General features: G+C 41.3%; 1 protein-coding gene across 1 annotated transcript; it reads left to right on the top strand.

Moving 5' to 3' along the window:
• Positions 1 to 346: 346 nt before the first annotated feature.
• On the top strand, positions 347 to 3,169 carry LOC120036869 (L-rhamnose-binding lectin CSL3-like). The gene is made up of 8 exons (XM_038983164.1): positions 347 to 377; positions 680 to 715; positions 796 to 840; positions 997 to 1,132; positions 1,238 to 1,356; positions 2,698 to 2,742; positions 2,853 to 2,988; positions 3,064 to 3,169. The coding sequence occupies exons 1-8, from the start codon at positions 347 to 349 to the stop codon at positions 3,167 to 3,169; spliced, it is 654 nt and encodes a 217-aa protein (XP_038839092.1).
• Positions 3,170 to 21,141: the final 17,972 nt, after the last annotated feature.

The following is a 21,141-nucleotide window of genomic DNA, read 5'->3' as shown; positions in this document are numbered from 1 at the left end:
CAATGATCGAAGGTTTTTTGACTGAACGTGGCCCATGTAATTCTTCCTTAACGAAGAAGCACCACCTAGATGGCTACTTTAAAATGTTGGAAGCCCTCAATGGCAGTGTTCATGCCAAAATGGATTTCATCCATCTAGAGTCCTCTATCTAACTCCATGAGACTGACTCAATAGCCAGGTATAGACCAGCAAACGCCGGCCCCTAATTGCAATGAGGTGCACCTGGAGACAAAGAGATACACCTGGGTTAATTAAGACATGTCACATAACATAAATACCAGGTGAATTGGGTCTTGTTATCATCAGTTGCATTTTCTCTGTTACTACCACGCCTGTACCTGGAATCATGCGCATGTTCAGACTGACGGTGGTCACATGTGAGTATACAAAATCTGTATCTGATGCAGATTAGAATTTAAATATATATGACCAAATGTTAGTAATAGAAGAATGTCATATGATTTGAGGGACATTCAGTTCCTATTGGGCAAAAAAGTATTCAAAACAAAGTCATATAACAAATGTCACATTTTGTGCCTGGAATAAGAGACCAAATGCTCAACTTGACTATAATACACTTAGTATAACTGAAATGCTTGAGTATAGAGACCAATGCTGAATTCTAGCTTCATGGTCCAAGTGCATATGTTGCTGAACTAGCTGTGTGATGTTGTTTCAGTGCTGGCTGCAGCTTGCTGTACACTAACGGATGGAGGTACTGTATGTAATAATGATGATACTACTTAACCAAGCTAATGTGAGTGGTGTGTAATTCCTGTTTATTTGTCCTGGCAGCAATTAGCATCACGTGTGAAGGCTCTGATGCTTTACTGCAATGTGGTAAGCTAGTCAACCCTACAGTATACTCACCGACCACCTATGATAGTTTCTACTGTAGATTAGGGTCACTAGCCCACACCATAGAGACCCAGACTTGGCTCTCCTTTGTCCCTCACCTTTCTCCTTTTCATTGTCTCTCTTCCCCATCTCCCTCAGATGGAGGTAAGATTCAAATCAAGCGTGCCAACTATGGTCGTCGTCAACACGATGTGTGTTCCATTGGGCGCCCCGATAACCAACTCACCGACACCAACTGCCTCAGCCAATCCACCACCAGCAAGATGGCAGAAAGGTACTGGAACCTGTGCTGTTTACCTGTAGGAACTCCTTGACTAGTGTTAACCAGCAAGATGGCAGAAAGGAACTCATGACCTCTACCTGTCTTTGAAACACACAGATGCGGTGGGAAGAGCGAGTGTGTTGTGCCGGCATCCAATTTCGTTTTTGGAGACCCCTGTGTCGGGACTTACAAGTACCTGGACATCAAATACTCCTGTGTCCAACAGCAAGAAACAAGTCAGTCTCTCAATGTGTGCTAATAACACTTAGTGGTGGGCACCAATATACAGAATTAGATTCAACGTACTATCGGTATGACTGTGGCATGTTGGGATATTGTTTAATACTCCTACCCACTTTACTCTTTTGTAAAATAGTGCACTCTGCTGATAGCTAGAAAAGGAATAGAATGGGTTGGTTCCCCTATGGTACCAGCTTGCTAACTACGTTTTATTAAATGCAGTCTTATGGCCACAACGTTTCATACGTGCATGGGTTTCTCAACGTGTAAACCACCCTCACCTGCTAACTAACCCTAGCTAGCCAACAAGCTGTGGTTATTGAAAAATGTAGCCGGCAACAACTTTAGTTAGCGTAGCCTATAGGGAGGTCAGGGACCTGGAAGTGTGGTGCCAAGATGACAAAGGAACTGATTATGGACTACAGGAAACGGAGGGCCGAGCCCCTCCCAACCAGGAGGCTAGAAATATTTGGTATCAGCCCTCCGATCCTCAATTCTACAGCTGCACCATTGAGAGCTTTTTGACTGGCTGCATCACCACTAGGTATGGCATCTGACTGCAAGGTGCTACAGAGGGTAGTGTGTACGGCCCAGTACATCACTCAGGCTGGGCTCCCTGCCATCAGGATCTCGACACCACGTGTGTCTGAAGGCCCTACATACAGACTCGAGCCACCCAAGTCATACTGGCCTCTGATACTCCATAACAAATGGTACGGGTGCACCAAGTCTGGAACCAACAGGACCCTGAATGGCTTCTACTTCCCCCAAGCCATAAAACTGCTGAATGACTACCCCGACCATCTGCATTGACCCTTTTTGCAGTAACCTTTTCGACTTGTCTCATATGCTTCTGCACCTTGTTATATGTACATATCTCGCTCAATTAGCTAGCAAGAACATGGAAGGGAAGTGTCTCAAGCTTATTTGATGGTTGTGCACACTTAATCTGGTTTACCACTGAATATGTTTCAGTGAACGGTAACTAGCTAGTGCAATTCCTACTGATTTGTAGGGTTTATAGCTAATCTGACAGATGGCACAAACGGCATAGAAATACAGATTTGGTGTAGCGGGTCGCCCTGCTTCACCTTCTTGGGTATAGCCAGCCAGTTTGCTTAATTAAAATGTTAGCATTTTGAGAACTGTTCATAAGGAAGTGAAACTACAAGGTAACTGTGGAAGATGACGAGCCTAACTTTTTATACTTTAGTTCATGCCAACATGTTTAAAATGCACCTGAAATCAACATTCCCTATTAGTGCCCATCACTAACATTTCACCAGGCTAATGTGTGTCTTAATTTGTGTGGTGTAACTCCTGTGTTGTCCTTGCAGTAAGCAGCATCATATGTGAAGGCTCTGATTCTCAACTACTATGTGGTAAGCTGGTCAACACTACCGTACGGTGTATTCATGTGGTGATGTATGTTAGTCACTAACCCACACAAACACCCAGATTTGGTAATCCTTTTCTTCGTTCTCTTCCTCAGATCGTGGTGAGATCCATATTCAGCGTGCCAACTATGGTCGTCGTCAACACGATGTGTGTTCCATTGGGCGCCCACATAAACAACTCAAAAACACCAACTGCCTCAGCCCATCCACCACCAGGACAATGGCAGAAAGGTACTGAAACCTTTAGTGTGCATTTACCTGTAGGCACTCATTGGCTGTGATGTTAACCTCTACCTGTTTACACAGGTGTGACGGAGAGCGCCAGTGTATCGTCAAGGTATCCAACTCCGTGTTCGGCGACCCCTGTGTCGGAACCTATAAGTACTTGGATGTGGCTTACACCTGTTACTGAATGTGAGTGTTGTATATGTTCATGCACACATGACTGGGAACTAGAATGCTGGTACTGATGGTTTGTCTTGCCGGATATCTTCCTGGGGAACCAGAAGATCTACAAGGCTTCTGGGACATTTATCGGGCCGTGCTGTTTTCCTCCAACTGCCAAATCAACTTCAATGACCAATGTAAACCTGTGCATTTTGTGCTGAAACATTTCTTAAACCATTTCTGAACTGTGGTTGTTGGTCTAAATTAAATGACATGGCTGGAAGATGATACTGGTTGCCTCTTGTATATTACTAAATGTCACACCAATATTACTGACCATGTGTCCGGTGTTCACCGGTCTCATTTGTACCTGGGGCTAACGTGCCTTTGTCTTGATGTCTGTCATCTGTGCCCACCTTTAGGCAGTTGTAGACAAGTTTAATACTCATTGTGATCTCTTTCCTAACCACCTCAGGCGGTGTGATCTGGATGGTCAAACTATATTTTAATCAATTGAACCTGCGTCTCAAATCACTGACAGGTAGTACTTATGCCATCAGCAGCCTTAATGGTCCTAATTTGTATTAATCACCAGCTAAGCTGGTCACAAAGCAGACCTGGATGGGTGAGACATTTTTACACACTGTTTAGACCCTACAAACATTGATAGTTATGTGGTTGGATCATGAACCAATTGGTACGGTGTAAATTCAGCTAGACTATTTCTTCTCTTACTAAACATACTTCCAGAGAAGCTGCCCAACTACATCACATTAGTCTAACAGCTTCTTATCCAGAGACACACAGGGTCACAGGCATGTTGACAAATCTCCCACAATGTCAAAGGGGGACCTGACCGATACAGCCATCCAAGAGCTGGCCCTCAACCATCACATTCCACCCTGAGAAATAAAATAATTCTATTCCCTGCCCTATGCACCACCAAATAAGAGAAACAACCATGAAAAACAGCCAGGCCAACAATGTTTGAGTGCATGTATGGCACCATGTCCATCTGAGTATTCATTTGTACAAACACCTGCATGGCATAAGCCTTAACTGTATCAACACAGCCCCTCAGTGTCATTCAAATGTATTGGTTTTATCTGGAATGTATTTTACATCTCATTCTATCCTTTGCCCAGCAACTTCACCCCCACTTGTCTCCAATTCCACATCCCAACCCTCAGCTTCCCTTAGCCTATCCCACCTGTCTCTGCTGGCCACACACTTTGGATTTCTACACAGCATATTTCAACTATGCTGTGATTAACATACCATTTCTATTGAATAGACTCTACAGACTGTTGGAAAAACGTTAATAGTATTAGTAATTGATCTCCAACAGTATATCTAGGGTCAATTTTAGATCAATGTTTTGCATTTTCAACTATTCCTGAGAACCTACTTGAGGGCAATACTAAAATAAATGGTCAATTGATTCTGTATTCTCACTACGAAATCTGCATTAGCTGAAAAGCACAAGTCTTGAATCATCGAGAGGAATCTCTTCCCAACAATTTTGCAATCTGTATGGCACATATCCTGGTCCTCAAATGAAACTGGTATACATTCCTATTTATGCTATTTTTATTCCGCTGCAAGTTTTGATCCTGTTAAATTGGGCAGACAGACCACTTCCCTACCTCCTTCTGCTGCCACCTGCCTCCATTTTTGGTGTAATGCTGTAATCAATTGGTTATAATCTTGGACTGAGCAGACCTTTCCATATATTTCTGATAACTCTATAAAAGACAACTCACCCATTCCAATTTACAATATAATTGAATAACAAAATACCCTTTTCAAACTGTTTCCCATAAATACAGGTATTTTATCAACCAGCACATTTAAATTCAGCATTAATATTTGTTCTATCTTTTCAGGTGGATGAAATTTAAATTGTAGCCAGCTCTGCAATGCTTGTTTGAAAAAGATACTTAGAAAAAGGTATCATTTGCAATCAATCAAAAATGAGACATCAAAATCTGTACACAGGCAAAAGCGCTATTTAAACAGTGGATTAACTTTTCTTAGTATTTTACTTGAGAACCATTTCGGGTTCAAATAAATCTTTTGACAAAGAAGATTTTAGAGATGTTTAGTGCTTTTATATTTAACTTCTTATGGCTGCAGCCCGACGCCGGTACACTTATGACAACAGCCACTTCAAGTGCAGGGCGCGAAATTCAAAAGATATTTTTTTGAAATATTTAACTTTCACACATTAACAAGTCCAATACAGCAAATGAAAGGTACACATCTTGTGAATCCAGCCAACATGTCTGATTTTTAAAATGTTTTACAGCGAAAACAGCACGTATATTTATGTTAGCTCACCACCAAATACAAAAAAGCACAGACATTTTTCACAGCACAGGTAGCATGCACAAAGCCAACCTAACTAACCAAGAACCAACCAAACTAACCAACAAACAACTTCATCAGATGACAGTCTTATAACATGTTATTCAATAAATCTATGTTTTGTTCGAAAAATGTGCATATTTCAGGTATAAATCATAGTTTACATTGCAGCTACAATCAGAAATTGCACCGAAAGCAGCCATAATAATTACAGACACCAACGTCAAATAACTAAATACTCATCATAAAACATTTCTGAAAAATACATAGTGTACAGCAAATGAAAGACAGGCATCTTGTGATTCCAGCCAATATTTCCGATTTATTAAGTGTTTTACAGCGAAAACACAATATAGCGTTATATTAGCTTACCACAATAGCCAGAAAGACATTCCATTTCCCAGTAGCAAAAGGTTAGCGATCGTAACAAACAAGCAAAAGATATATAATTTTTGACTAACCTTGATATTCTTCATCAGATGACAGTCCTATAACATCAGGTTATACATACACTTATGTTTTGTTCGAAAATGTGCATATTTAGAGCTGAAATCAGTGGTTATACATTCTGCTAACGTAGCTATTTTGTCCCACAACGTCCGGATTTTTTTCTGACACTTTTTATGACACACATATTCTGACCAAATGACTATTCATAAACATAACTAAAAAATACATGTTGTATAGGAAATGATAGATCCATTAGTTCTTAATGAAATCGCAGTGTTAGAATTCTAAAAAATAACTTCATTACGACATCCACTTCGGTATAGCTAGAGTACCCAAACGTTGGGCGCCGACGACTAGTTCACATGCACGACAGATATATGAAATAGCATCATAAAATGTTTCTTCCTTTTGCTGATCTTTCATCAGAATGTTGGACAAGGGTTCCTTTGTCCAGAACAGTCGTTGTTTGGATTTAGAACGGCCACTTTCCCTCTCGATTTAGCAAGCGCACTAGCCAAGTGGCACGAATCGCTCCATCGTCAACAAAGTCAGAGAACGGAACACGGCAAAACTCCCGAAAAATTTTCAATAATCTGATTAAACTATATTGAAAAAACATACTTTACGATGATATGGTCACATGTATCAAATAAAATCAAAGCCGGAGATAGTAGTCGCCTATAACGACAGCTAAACAGAAGGCAAATCCATGTCTCTCTTCGCGCCTTCCTGAAAACAGGAAATGGAGGACACGTCATTCCATGAGCTGTAATTCGAGTCCAGATCAAGTTACACAGTCCATTTCTTCTCTCACTCCTTGTCGACATCTAGTGGAAGACGTATGAAGTGCATCTAAACTAATAAATAACAAGGGATTTAATAGGCAGCCCCTGGAACAGAGCCTCAATTTCAGACTTTCCACTTCCTGTCAGGAAGTTTGCTCCAGAATGAGTTCTGTTTCACTCACAGATATAATTCAAACGGTTTTAGAAACTAGCGAGTTTTTTCTATCCAACAGTAATAATAATATGCATATTGTACGAGCAAGAATTGAGTACGAGGCCGTTTGAAATGGGCACCTTTTATCTGGCTACTCAATACTGCCCCTGCAGCCCAAACAGGTTAATAATATCACAACACCCAATTCATATTCATTATATAGCCAGCTAGACCTGCATACCACCCATCATCCCACTGCTGGTTTGCTTCTGAAGCTAAGCTAAGCAGGGTTGGTCCTGGTAAGTCCCTGGATGGGAGAACAGATGCTTCTGCAAGTGGTGTTGGAGGGTCAGTAGGAGGCACCCTTTCCTCTTGTCTAAAACATATCCCAATGACCAAAGGCAGTAGGGTGCCGTCTTTTGGATGGGACGTTACATGGGTGTCCTGACTCTCTGTGGTCACTAAAGATCCCATGGCACTGATCGCAAGAGTAGGGGTGTTAACCACAGTGTCCTGGCTAAATTCCCAATCTGTCCTTCATACCATCATGGCCACTTAATCATCCCCGTTTTAGAATTGGCTCATTCATCCCCCCTCTTCTCCCCTGTAACTATTCCCCAGGTTGTTGCTGTAAATGAGTATGTGTTCTCAGACAACTTACCTGTTTAAATACAAATTTACAAATGGATAAATATAGATAGGCACACTGTATCCTGTCTGGTTTAGCGTCCCAGATAAAGCTGTCTGTTTTCTGTTTAAATTCATTGTGTAGGGCTCATTTAATATTTTTTCATATGAATACCAATCATTTCATGTTGCTGTGAGTTTTGTTGCTGTGCGTTTTGCTGCCAACTTTACTTTGCTAGCTGACAACTTTACGTTTTTTTTTTTTTTCTTTTTAATTACCGTTTATATTTTTAGTTTTTCCATCGCAACTTTTTTCCCTCATTCAACTTTTTCACTCCGGACGCTTTATCTGGACATGGTTCGTCAGCACCTTCAACAGCCGAAGCTAAGTAGTAACATTAACATGATGTCTTCTAATTGCAGTCGCTGTACTCATAATATACAGGAGAACGATCGCCTTACGGCGAGGATAGCTGTGCTACAAGCCCAGCTTCAGACGCAATCGTTAGGCAAGGGTAATTTCAGTGTAGGAAAGGAAGAAACAGCGCCTGTGCCACCAGTAAGTACAGATAGTAACGTTAGTATAAACCCCCCCGCACAGTCCCCGCAGCCGGACAACTTTCTCATGGCTTCTGGAGGGAAATGCTGTAGGAATGCTCAACTGGTGTCGCTCATTCAGCCGACAGAAACTTTCAACCGGTTCTCCCCATTATGTAGCGAGTCGGAGTCTGAGGCTGAGTCTTCTCTTGTCTCTACTCCTCCCGCTACGGGGTCTGAGACGCCGAAGGCTCCAACCATTAGCTCTGACAAATTGAAAACCCTAGTCATTGGCGACTCCATTACCTGCAGTATTAGACTTAAAACGAATCACCCAGCGATCATACACTGTTTACCAGGGGGCAGGGCTACTGACGTTAAGGCTAATCTAAAGATGGTGCTGGCTAAAGCTAAATCTGGCGAGTGTAGAGAGTATAGAGATATTGTTATCCACGTCGGCACCAACGATGTTAGGATGAAACAGTCAGAGGTCACCAAGTGCAACATAGCTTCAGCGTGTAAATCAGCTAGAAAGATGTGTCGGCATCGAGTAATTGTCTCTGGCCCCCTCCCAGTTAGGGGGAGTGACGAGCTCTACAGCAGAGTCTCAGCACTCAATCGCTGGTTGAAAACTGTTTTCTGCCCCTCCCAAAAGATAGAATTTGTAGATAATTGGCCCTCTTTCTGGGACTCATCCACAAACAGGACCAAGCCTGACCTGCTGAGGAGTGACGGACTCCATCCTAGCTGGAGGGGTGCTCTCATCTTATCTACCAACATAGATAGGGCTCTAACTCCTCTAGCCCCACAATGAAATAGGGTGCACGCCAGGCAGCAGGCTGTTAGCCAACCTGCCAGCTTAGTGGAGTCTGCCACTAGCACAGTCAGTGTAGTCAGCTCAGCCAACCCCATTGAGACCGTGTCTGTGCCTCGACCTAGGTTGGGCAAAACTAAACATGGCGGTGTTCGCCTTAGCAATCTCATTAGGATAAAGACCTCCTCCATTCTTGCCATTATTGAAAGAGATCGTGATACCTCACATCTCAAAATAGGGTTACTTAATGTTAGATCCCTCACTTCAAAGGCAGTCATAGTCAATTAACTAATCACTGATCATAATCTTGATGTGATTGGCCTGACTGAAACATGGCTTAAGCCTGATGAATTTACTGTGTTAAATGAGGCCTCACCTCCTGGTTACACTAGTGACCATATCCCCCGTGCATCCCGCAAAGGCGGAGGTGTTGCTAACATTTACGATAGCAAATTTCAATTTACAAAAAAAAAAAAGACGTTTTCGTCTTTTGAGCTTCTAGTGATGAAATCTATGCAGCCTACTCAATCACTTTTTATAGCTACTGTTTACAGGCCTCCTGGGCCATATACAGCGTTCCTCTCTGAGTTCCCTGAATTCCTATCAGACCTTGTAGTCATAGCAGATCATATTCTAATTTTTGGTGATTTTAATATTCATATGGAGAAGTCCACAGACCCACTCCAAAAGTCTTTCGGAGCCATCATCGACTCAGTGGGTTTTGTCCAACATGTCTCTGGACCTACTCACTGCCACAGTCATACTCTGGACCTAGTTTTGTCCCATGGAATAAATGTTGTAGATCTTAATGTTTTTCCACATAAGCCTGGACTATCGGACCACCATTTTATTACGTTTGCAATCGCAACAAATAATCTGCTCAGACCCCAACCAAGGAGCATCAAAAGTCGTGCTATAAATTCTCAGACAACACAAAAATTCCTTGATGCCCTTCCAGACTCCTTCTGCCTACCCAAGGACGTCAGAGGACAAAAATCAGTTAACCACTTAACTGAGGAACTCAATGTAACCTTGTGCAATACCCTAGATGCAGTTGCACCCCTAAAAACGAAAAACATTTGTCATAAGAAACTAGCTCCCTGGTATACAGAAAATACCCGAGCTTTGAAGCAAGCTTCCAGGAAATTGGAACGGAAATGGCGCCACACCAAACTGGAAGTCTTCCGACTAGCTTGGAAAGACAGTACCGTGCAGTACCGAAGAGCCCTCACTGCTGGTCGATCATCCTACTTTTCCAACTTAATCGAGGAAAATAAGAACAATCCAACATTTATTTTTGATACTGTTGCAAAGCTAACTAAAAAGCAGCATTCCCCAAGAGAGGATGGCTTTCACTTCAGCAGTAATAAATTCATGAACTTCTTTGAGGAAAAGATCATGACCATTAGAAAGCAAATTACGGACTCCTCTTTGAATCTGCGTATTCCTCCAGGGCTTAGCTGTCCTGGATCTGCACAGCTCTGCCAGGGCCTGGGATCGGGAGAGACACTTAACCTTTCACGAGTATCTACCCCGGGTCCGGGAGCACCCCCCACCCCCCCCCACACTGAGTAGCATCGCTAGCATAGCGTCACAATTAAATAGTAGCATCTAAATATCATTAAATCACAAGTCCAAGACACCTAATGAAAGATACAGATCTTGTGAATAAAGCCACCATTTCAGATTTTTAAAATGTTTTACAGGGAAGACAAAATATGTAAATCTATTAGCTAACCACGTTAGCAAAAGACACCATTTTTCTTTGTCCACCATTTTCTCTCTCCACCAGTAGCTATCACCAATTCGGCCAAATAAAGATATTGATAGCCACTAACCAAGAAAAAACCTCATCAGATGACAGTCTGATAACATATTTATGGTATAGGATAGGTTTTGTTAGAAAAATGTGCATATTTCAGGTATAAATCATAGTTTACAATTGCACCCACCATCACAACTCGACTAGAATAAATACACAGAGCAACGTGTATTACCTAATTACTAATCATAAAACATTTCGTAAAAATACACAGCATACACTAATTGAAAGACACAGATCCTGTGAATACAGACAATATTTCAGATTTTCTAAGTGTCTTACAGCGAAAACACAATAAATCGTTATATTAGCATACCACATGTGCAAACATTACCAGAGCATTGATTCTAGCCAAAGAGAGCGATAACGTAAATATCGCCAAAATATATTAATTTTTTCACTAACCTTCTCAGAATTCTTCAGATGACACTCCTGTAACATCATATTACAACATACATATAGAGTTTGTTCGAAAATGTGCATATTTAGCCACCAAAATCATGGTTAGACAATGACAAAAGTAGCCCAGCTGGTCAGAAAATGTCGTGCGCCATATTAGACAGTGATCTAGTCTTATACATAAATACTCATAAACTTGACTAAAAAATACAGGGTGGACAGCGATTGATAGACAATTTAATTCTTAATACAATCGCTGAATTACATTTTTTTTAATTATCCTTACTTTTCAATACAGGTTGCGCCAAGCGAAGCTACACCTAACAAAATGGCGGCATAAGCGTTTCACATTTTTTCGACAGAAACACGATTTATCATAATAAATTGTTCTTACTTTGAGCTGTTCTTCCATCAGAATCTTGGGCAATGAATCCTTTCTTGGGTCTAATCGTCTTTTGGTCGAAAGCTGTCCTCTTGCCATGTGGAAATGCCCACTAACGTTCGGCACGAACTGGAAACGTGCCCAGCGGTTCAAAGTGTCTCAGAAAGAAATGCCTCAAAATCGCACTAAACGGATATAAATTGCTATAAAACGGTTCAAATTAACTACCTTATGATGTTGTTAACACCTATAACGAGTAAAAAACATGACCGGAGAAATATTACTGGCTAAACAACAGGTTGGAAGGAGGCGAGTCCGACATCCTTCGTGCGCCAGGCGCAGGCAGCCAAAGAAAGTTACTTCCGGTATTTGTGATTTATAGAGGCACTGATTGCGCAATCGACTCCATTCAAAGCGTCATCACGTACTGACATCCAGGGAAGACGTAAGAAGTGTCTGTTTCTCCATAGCATTTACAGGGACCTTTAAAACTGACTCCAGATCAGGGGCCAAGATGTCTGAAATCTGACTCCCTATCATGAAAAGTGCTGTAGAAGGAGTTCTGTTTCACTCAGAGACAAAATTCCAACGGCTATAGAACTAGAGAGTGTTTTCTATCCAATAATTATAATAATATGCATATTGTACGAGCAAGAATTGAGTAGGAAGCCGTTTAATGTGTAGAGCAAATTATGCTAATGCGAAACAGCACCCCCTATATTGACAAGAAGTTAAGTGTTTTAGTACTATATCTCTTGACACAATGATGAAAATGATCATGGCCTCTAAACCTTCAAGCTGCATACTGGATCCTATTCCTACTAAACTACTGAAAGAGCTGCTTCCTGTGCTTGGCCCTCCTATGTTGAACATAATAAACAGCTCTCTATCCACCGGATGTGTACCAAACTCACTAAAAGTGGCAGTGATAAAGCCTCTCTTGAAAAAGCCAAACCTTGACCCGGAAAATATAAAAAACTATCGGCCTATATCGAATCTTCCATTCCTCTCAAAAATTTTAGAAAAAGCTGTTGCGCAGCAACTCACTGCCTTTCTGAAGACAAACAATGTATACGAAATGCTTCAGTCTGGTTTTAGACACCATCATAGCACTGAGACTGCACTTGTGAAGGTGGTAAATTACCTTTTAATGGCGTCAGACCGAGGCTCTGCATCTGTCCTCGTGCTACTAGACCTTAGTGCTTGCCTTTGACACCATCGATCACCACATTCTTTTGGAGAGACTGGAAACCCAAATTGGTCTACACGGACCAGTTCTGGCCTGGTTTAGATCTTACCTGTCGGAAAGATATCAGTTTGTCTCTGTGAATGGTTTGTCCTCTGACAAATCAACTGTACATTTCGGTGTTCCTCAAGGTTCCGTTTTAGGACCACTATTGTTTTCACTATATATTTTACCTCTTGGGGATGTTATTCGAAAACATAATGTTAACTTTCACTGCTATGCGGATGACACACAGCTGTAGCATTTCAATGAAAACATGGTGAAGCCCCAAAATTGCCCTCGCTAGAAGCCTGTGTTTCAGACATAGGAAGTGGATGGCTGAAAACTTTCTACTTTTAAACTCGGACAAAACAGAGATGCTTGTTCTAGGTCCCAAGAAACAAAGAGATCTTCTGTTAAATCTGACAATTCATCTTGATGGTTGTAAAGTCGTCTCAAATAAAACTGTGTGAAGGACCTCGGCGTTACTCTTGACCCTGATCTCTCTTTTGACGAACATATCAAGACTGTTTCAAGGACAGCTTTTTTCCATCTACGTAACATTGCAAAAATCTGAAATGTTCTGTCCAAAAAGTATGCAGAAAAATTAATCCATGCTTTTGTTACTTCTAGGTTAGACTACTGCAATGCTCTACTTTCCGGCTACCCGGATAAAGCACTAAATAAACTTCAGTTAGTGCTAAATACGGCTGCTATAATCCTGACTAGAACCAAGAAATTTGATCATATTACTCCAGTGCTAGCTTCCCTACACTGGCTTCCTGTTAAGGCAAGGGCTGATTTCAAGGTTTTACTGTTAACCTTTACGGGGGCAGCCCGACACCGGTACACTTATGACAACATCCAGCTCAAAGTGCAGGGCGCGAAATTCAAAATCTATTTTTTTTAATATTTAACTTTCACACATTAACAAGTCCAAGACACCAGATGAAAGGTGCACATCTTGTGAATCAAGCCAACATGTCCGATTTTTAAAATGTTTTACAGGGAAGACACAATATGTAAATCTATTAGCTAACCACGTTAGCAAAAGACACCACTATTCTTACTCCATCAGTTTTTTACTCCATCAGGTGCTATCACAAATTCGACCAAATAAAGATATAAATAGCCACTAACCAAGAAACAAATTCATCAGATGACAGTCTGATAACATATTTATTGTATAGCATATGATTTGTTCGAAAAATTTGCATATTTCATGTATAAACCATAGTTTACATTTCAGCTACAATCCGAAATTGCACCGAAAGCAGCCATAATATTTACAGACACCAACGTCAAATAGCTAATTACTCATCATAAAACATTTCTGAAAAATACATAGTCTGCAGCAATTGAAAGACAGGCATCTTGTGATTCCAAATCATATTTCCGATTTATTAAATGTTTTACAGCGAAAACAAAATGTATCGCTATATTAGCGTAGCTACAATAGACAGACACAATTGGGCGCCCACGGCCAGTTCACATGCACGACAGATATATGAAATAACATCATAAAATGGGTCTTACTTTTGCTGATCTTTCATCAGAATGTTGAAGAAGGTGTCCTCTGTCCAGATGAGTCGTTGTTTCGATTCAGAATGGCAAATTTCCCTCTTCAATTAGCATTGGCACTAGCCGATGGCATAAATTTCTCCAACGTAAACACAGTCAGAGGACGGAACACGGCAAAACTCCCGAATAAAGTTTCAATAATCTGATTAAACTATATTGAAAAAACATACATTACGATGATATGGTCACATGTATCAAAAAAAATTCGAGCCGGAGATGTTAGCCGTTCGTTACGAAGGCAAAACAGAAGTCAGTCCCACTTCCTTCAGAGTACCGGAAGTGGACGGTCAAGTCAAAGAAATAGGTTTTTTTCCACCACAGAACAAGATGAGCACAAAAATTTCTTCTCTGACATCCTCTTTACACCAATAGGAAGGCGTATAGAGTGTCAGCAGACTCCTAAGTGTCAAGACCATGTATAGGCATCAAGTTGAAAAGAGCATTGATTTCTGACATTTCACTTCCTGGTCAGGAAAAGTGCTGCAGAAGGACTTCTGTTTCACTCAGAGAAATAATTCCAACTGTTTTAGAAACTAGAAAGTGTTTTCTATCCAAAAAGAATAATAATATTCATATTGTACGAGCAAGATTTGAGTAGGAGGCCGTTTGAAATGGGCACGATTTCACTGGCTACTCAACACTTTGCCTTGCAGCCATAAGAAGTTAACCTATAAAGCGTTACATGGGCTTGCTCCTACCTATCTTTCCGAGTTGGTCCTGCTGTACATACCTACACGTACGCTACGGTCACAAGACGCAGGCCTCCTAATTGTCCCTAGAATTTCTAAGCAAACAGCTGGAGGCAGGGCTTTCTCCTATAGATCTCAATTTTTATGGAATGTTCTGCCTACCCATGTGAGAGACGCAGACTCGGTCTCAACCTTTAAGTCTTTACTGAAGACTTATCTCTTCAGTAGGTCATATGATTGAGTGTAGTCTGGCCCAGGAGTGTGAAGGTGAACGGAAAGGCTCTGGAGCAACGAACCGCCCTTGCTGTCTCTGCCTGGCCGGTTCCCCTCTCTCCACTGGGATTCTCTGCCTCTAACCCTATTACAGGGCTGAGTCACTGGCTTACTGGTGCTCTTTCATGCCGTCCCTAGGAGGGGTGCGTCACTTGAGTGGGTTGAGTTACTGACGTGATCTTCCTGTCTGGGTTGGCGCCCCCCCTTGGTTTGTGCTGTGGTGGATATCTTTGTGGGCTATACTCGGCCTTGTCTCAGGATTGTAAGTTGGTGGTTGAAGATATCCCTCTAGTGGTGCGGGGGCTGTGCTTTGGCAAAGTGGGTGGGGTTATATCCTTCCTGTTTGGCCCTGTCCGGGGGTATCATCGGATGGGGCCACAGTGTCTCCTGACCCCTCCTGTCTCAGCCTCCAGTATTTATGCTGCAGTAGTTTATGTGTCGGGGGGCTAGGGTCAGTTGGTTATATCTGGAGTACTTCTCCTGTCTTATCCGGTGTCCTGTGTGAATTTAAGTATGCTCTCTCTAATTCTCTCCTTCTTCTCTTTCTTTCTCTCTCTCGGAGGACCTGAGCCCTAGGACCATGCGTCAGGACTACCGGGCATGATGACTCCTTGCTGTCCCCAGTCCACCTGGCCTTGCTGCTGTTCCAGTTTCAACTGTTCTGCCTGCGGCTATGGAACCCTGACCTGTCCACCGGACGTGCTACCTGTCCCAGACCTGCTGTTTTCAACTCTCTAGAGACCGCAGGAGCGTTAGAGATACTCTTAATGATCGGCTATGAAAAGTCAACTGACATTTACTCCTGATTATTATTTGACCATGCTGGTCATTTATGAACATTTGAACATCTTGGCCATGTTCTGTTATAATCTCCACCCGGCACAGCCAGAAGAGGACTGGCCACCCCTCATAGCCTGGTTCCTCTCTAGGTTTCTTCCTAGGTTTAGGCCTTTCTAGGGAGTTTTTCCCACCGTGCTTCTACACCTGCATTGCTTGCTGTTTGGGGTTTTAGGCTGGGTTTCTGTACAGCACTTCGAGATATTAGCTGATGTATACGAAGGGCTATATAAAATAACTTGATTTGATTTGATTTGACATACGTCTCTTGTCTGGGCCATTGAATTGCGATTCCATTGTGTCCCTATACTGACATTCTGCTTGTTTGATTGCCTTGCGGAGGGAATAACTACACTGTTTATATTCAGCTTTATTCCCCGACCTCTTTCCATGGTTGAATGCGCTGGTTTGCACTTTCAGTTTTGCGCGAATAATGCCTTCTATCCACAGTTTCTGGTTGGGGTAGGTTTTAATAGTAACACTGGGTACAACCTCTCCAATGCACATTCTAATAAATTCACTCACAGAGTCGGCGTATAAATCGATTTTATTGTCTGATGCTTCCCGGAATATTTTCCAGTCCACGTGATCAAAACAATCTTGAAGCGTCGATTCCGATGGGTCAGACCAGCGTTGAATGGTTTTAGTCACGGCTACATCCTGCTTGAGTTTCTGCCTATAGGGCGGTATGAGCAAGATGGAGTCGTGGTTGGATTTGCCGAAAGGAGGGCGGGGGGGCCTTGTATGCAACGCGGAAGTTAGATTTAACAGGGGTCGAGTGTTTTGCTCGAGCAGGTACGAAAGTCAATGTACTGGTAAAATTGAGGTATTCTTGTTCTCAAAATAGCTTTCCTAACATCCCCAGCTTCAATAAATCAGCCTGAGGATATATGGTTTCCGGGGGAAGTGGGGGGGGGGGGGGGGTATATACGGCCGTGACTATGGTTAAAGAGAATTGTCTTGGGAGATAATGCGGTCGGCATTTGACTGTAAGGATTTCTAGGTCAAGTGAACCAAAGGACTTGAGTTACTGTATGTTCATAACCACCACCCTTCCACTTACCAGAGAGATGTTTTTTTCTGTCGGCGCGACGCATGAAGAAACCCGATGGCTGTATCGACTCTGACAAAGTATCCTGAATGAGCAATGTTTCCGTGAAACATAGAATGTTACAATCTCTAATGTCTCTCTGGAAGGCAACTCGTGCCCTAATTTCGTCCACAAATTACTACATAATTTCCAAAGGACTTGAAGCGAGGCGACCATCTCTGTCTGCGCGCATCTTTTGATCATTTAGCTTCCTCCTTTACAATATAATTTGGAGAATCACAGGTAACAACATTTTTGTAAATAGATTACATTAGATGGTTCTAGAATAAGTTCATCCATTTCTTTTTTGTTTTTCCTCTAATTTGTGTTTTTTGTATCACTGTAGTTCTTTTTTTGCTTCCTGTACCATTAGAGAATGTATTTCCCTTGTTAGTCCTGTCTCTTTAGCCAGCAACTGCTTTTTTATTGTTGTTGAAAATTGAATTGAATAACCTCTCAAGTTACATTTAAAGGTATCCCAAACAATAAGGGGATTTGCTGAACATATGTTGTACTGGAAAAATTCTATTATAAATGATTTTGTCTAAGTTCAAAATATATTGTCACCCAGTAAACTTTGATTACATGTCCAATATCCCTGTCCACGTGGACATTCCGTAAGAGTTATGTGAAAGCCAATTAGATGTTGATCCGATCGCATTCGGTCTCCTATTGTCCATTGGTTTGATTTGGGATGAGCACAGCAGTACCACAACGACAGTACCACGGGACATATTAATGATGGTATAATATAAATAAAAAATTTACTGTGTGGATCACGCCGCCAGTTCCTGGTTGCTGATATTCTGGTTCGCCTAATTTCAGTTTGACAAAAGTATAGTGTCGCATCATTGTATCATCTAAACTGCAGTGAAATATATTTTCAGACCAAAAAGTACTATTTTCAGCTGTTGAACACTGGTGTACAAAAATGTCACTCATCATTGTATTAGCGCACTACAGATCTACCACTTAGACTTGATTTCAATGAGGGATAGATCAATGTTGGTGTATTGCCAAAATATGTGGGACAGTGCCAGAAATACCTTTGAGGAGATGGGGAAACTCCATTGGCATCATACTTACTTCTTATGGCTGCAGGGGCAGTATTGAGTAGCTTGGATGAAAGGTGCACAGAGGTGCCCAGAGTAAACGGCCTGCTCCTCAGTCATAGTTGCTAATATATGCATATTATTAGTAGTATTGGATAGAAAACATTCTGAAGTTTCTAAAACTGTTTGAATGATGTCTGTGAGTATAACAGAACTCATATGGCAGGCAAAAACCTGAGAAAAAATCCAAACAGGAAGTGGAAATTCTGAGGCTGGTCGATTTTCAACCAAGATCCTATTGAATTCACAGCGAGATATGGATGAGTTTGCACTTCCTATAGCTTACACCAGATGTCAACAGTCTGTAAAACCTTGTCTGATGCCTCTACTGCGATTGAGAGGGGAATTAGTCAGGTCTGCCATGACCTGACCATGCTCTGACCATGCGCGTTCACATGAGAGGGAGCTCTGTTCCATCGCTCATCTGAAGTCAATGTAATTCTCCGGTTGGAACGTTATTCAAGATTTATGTTAAAAACATTCTAAAGATTGATTCAATACATCGTTTGACATGTTTCTACTGACTGTTACGGAACTTTTGGACATTTCGTCAGCTTTTAGTGAACGCGCTTCCTGACGTTGGATTTGTTTACCAAACACGCTAACAAAAATAGCTATTTGGACATAAATGATGGACATTACCGAACAAAACGAACATTTCTTGTGGAAGTGGGAGTCCTGGGAGTGCATTCCGACAAAGATCATTAAAGGTAAGTGAAGATTTATAATGCTTTTTATGAGTTTTGTTGACTGCACAATTTTGGCGGGTAACTGTATGGCTTGCTTTTGTGGCTGAACGCTGTTTTCAGATTATTGAATATTGTGTTTTGCTGTAAAGCTTTTTGAAATCGGACACAGCGGTTGCATTAACCTCTTTGGGCTGCAGGGGCAGTATTGAGTAGCCTGGATAAAAGGTGCCCATTTCAAACGGCCTCGTACTCAATTCTTGCTCGTACAATATGCATATTATTATTACTATTGGATAGAAAACACTCTCTAGTTTCTAAAACCGTTTGAATTATATCTGTGAGTGAAACAGAACTCATTTTGCAGCAAACTTCCTGACAGGAAGTGGAAAATCTGAAATCGATGCTCTGTTCAACTTCCTGCCTATACATGGGCATGATACGTAAGAGTCTACGTACACTTCATACACCTTCCCCTGGTTGTCAAGAGGCGGTGAGAGAAGAAATTTCTTGTTTATCTTGGTCTGAGGTGGAATTAAAGGTCTTTGTATGACGTGACCGTCCATTTCCTGTTTCTGGAGCGCGCGAAAGGGGACATGGATTTGCCTTCTGTTTAGCTGCCGTTATGGATGACAACTATCTCCGGCTCGGATTTTATTTGATACATGTGACCATATCATCGTAATGTATGTTTTTTCAATATAGTTTAATCAGATTATTGAAATTTTTTCGGGAGTTTTGCCGTGTTCCGTTCTCTGACTTTGTTGACGTTGGAGTGATCCGTGCCACTTGGCAAGTGCCCATGCTAAATGAAGAGGGATATTTGCCGTTCCAGATCAAAACAACGACTGTTCTGGACAAAGGACACCTTGTCCAACATTCTGACGGAAGATCACCAAAAGTAAGAAACATTTTATGATGCTATTTCTAATATCTGTCGTGCATGTGAACTGGTCGTGGGCGCCCAAGTGTTTCTGGCTATTGTGGCTACGCTAATATAACGCTATATTGTGTTTTCGCTGTAAAACACTTGATAAATCGGAAATATTGTCTGGAATCACAAGATGCCTGTCTTTCAATTGCTGTACACTATGTATTTTTCATAAATGTTTTATGATGAGTATTTAGGTATTTCAATTTGGTCTCTGTTAATGTTCTAGCTGCTTCGGTGCTATTTCCGATTGTAGCTGCAATGTAAAACTATGATTTATACCTCAAATATGCACATTTTTCGAACAAAACATAGATTTATTGTATAACTTGTTATAAGACTGTCATCTGATGAAGTTGTTTCTTGGTTAGTTTGGTTGGTTCTTGGTTAGGTTGGTTTTGTGCAAGCTACCTGTGCTGTGAAAAATGTCTGTGCTTTTTTGTATTTGGTGGTGAGCTAACATAAATATACGTGGTGTTTTCGCTGTAAAACATTTTAAACATCGGACATGTTGGCTGGATTCACAATATGTGTATCTTTCATTTGCTGTATTGGACTTGTTAATGTGTGAAAGTTAAATATTTCTAAAAAATATCTTTTGAATTTCGCGCCCTGCACTTGGACGGGCTGTTGTCATAAGTGTACCGACACCGGCCTGCAGCCATAACAGGTTAAGGAGAGGTACATCTATAATTCCATGCGTATAACTTGTATTATCATCAACATTTATGATGAGTATTTCTGTTGAAACGATGTGGCTATGCAAAATCACTTGATGTTTTTGGAACTAGTGAATGTAACGCGCCAATGTAAACTAAGATTTTTGATATAAATATAAACTTTATCAAACAAAACATGCATGTATTGTGTAACATGAAGTCCTATGAGTGTCATCTGATGAAGATAATCAAAGGTTAGTGATTCATTTTATCTCTATTTCTGCTTTTTGTGACTGCTATATTTCGCTGGAAAAATGGCTGTGCTTATTGTGGTTTGGTGTTGACCTAACATAATCGTTTGTAGTGCTTTCGCTGAAAAGCATATTTGAAATCGGACATTTTGGTGGGATTAACAACAAGATTACCTTAAAAATGGTATAAGACACATGAATGTCTGAGGAATTTTAATTATGAGATTTCTGTTGTTTGAATTTGGCGCCCTGCACTTTCACTGGCTGTTGTCATATCGATCCCGGTAGCGGGATTGCAGCCATATTAAGTTAACTTCTTGGACGCA

This window comes from Salvelinus namaycush, unplaced genomic scaffold (genome assembly GCF_016432855.1).
Source record: "Salvelinus namaycush isolate Seneca unplaced genomic scaffold, SaNama_1.0 Scaffold1494, whole genome shotgun sequence".
Lineage (NCBI taxonomy): Eukaryota > Metazoa > Chordata > Actinopteri > Salmoniformes > Salmonidae > Salvelinus > Salvelinus namaycush.
This window is presented reverse-complemented; position numbering and strand designations above follow the sequence as displayed.

What these genes read in the sequence shown, in the direction of transcription:
- LOC120036869 (XM_038983164.1), top strand. Translation starts at nt 347, where the DNA reads ATGCGCATGTTCAGACTGACGGTGGTCACAT. An exon ending in CAGACTGACGGTGGTCACAT is followed by an intron (nt 378 to 679) that starts GTGAGTATACAA and finishes ATGTTGTTTCAG; the next exon opens with TGCTGGCTGCAGCTTGCTGT. An exon ending in CTGTACACTAACGGATGGAG is followed by an intron (nt 716 to 795) that starts GTACTGTATGTA and finishes TTGTCCTGGCAG; the next exon opens with CAATTAGCATCACGTGTGAA.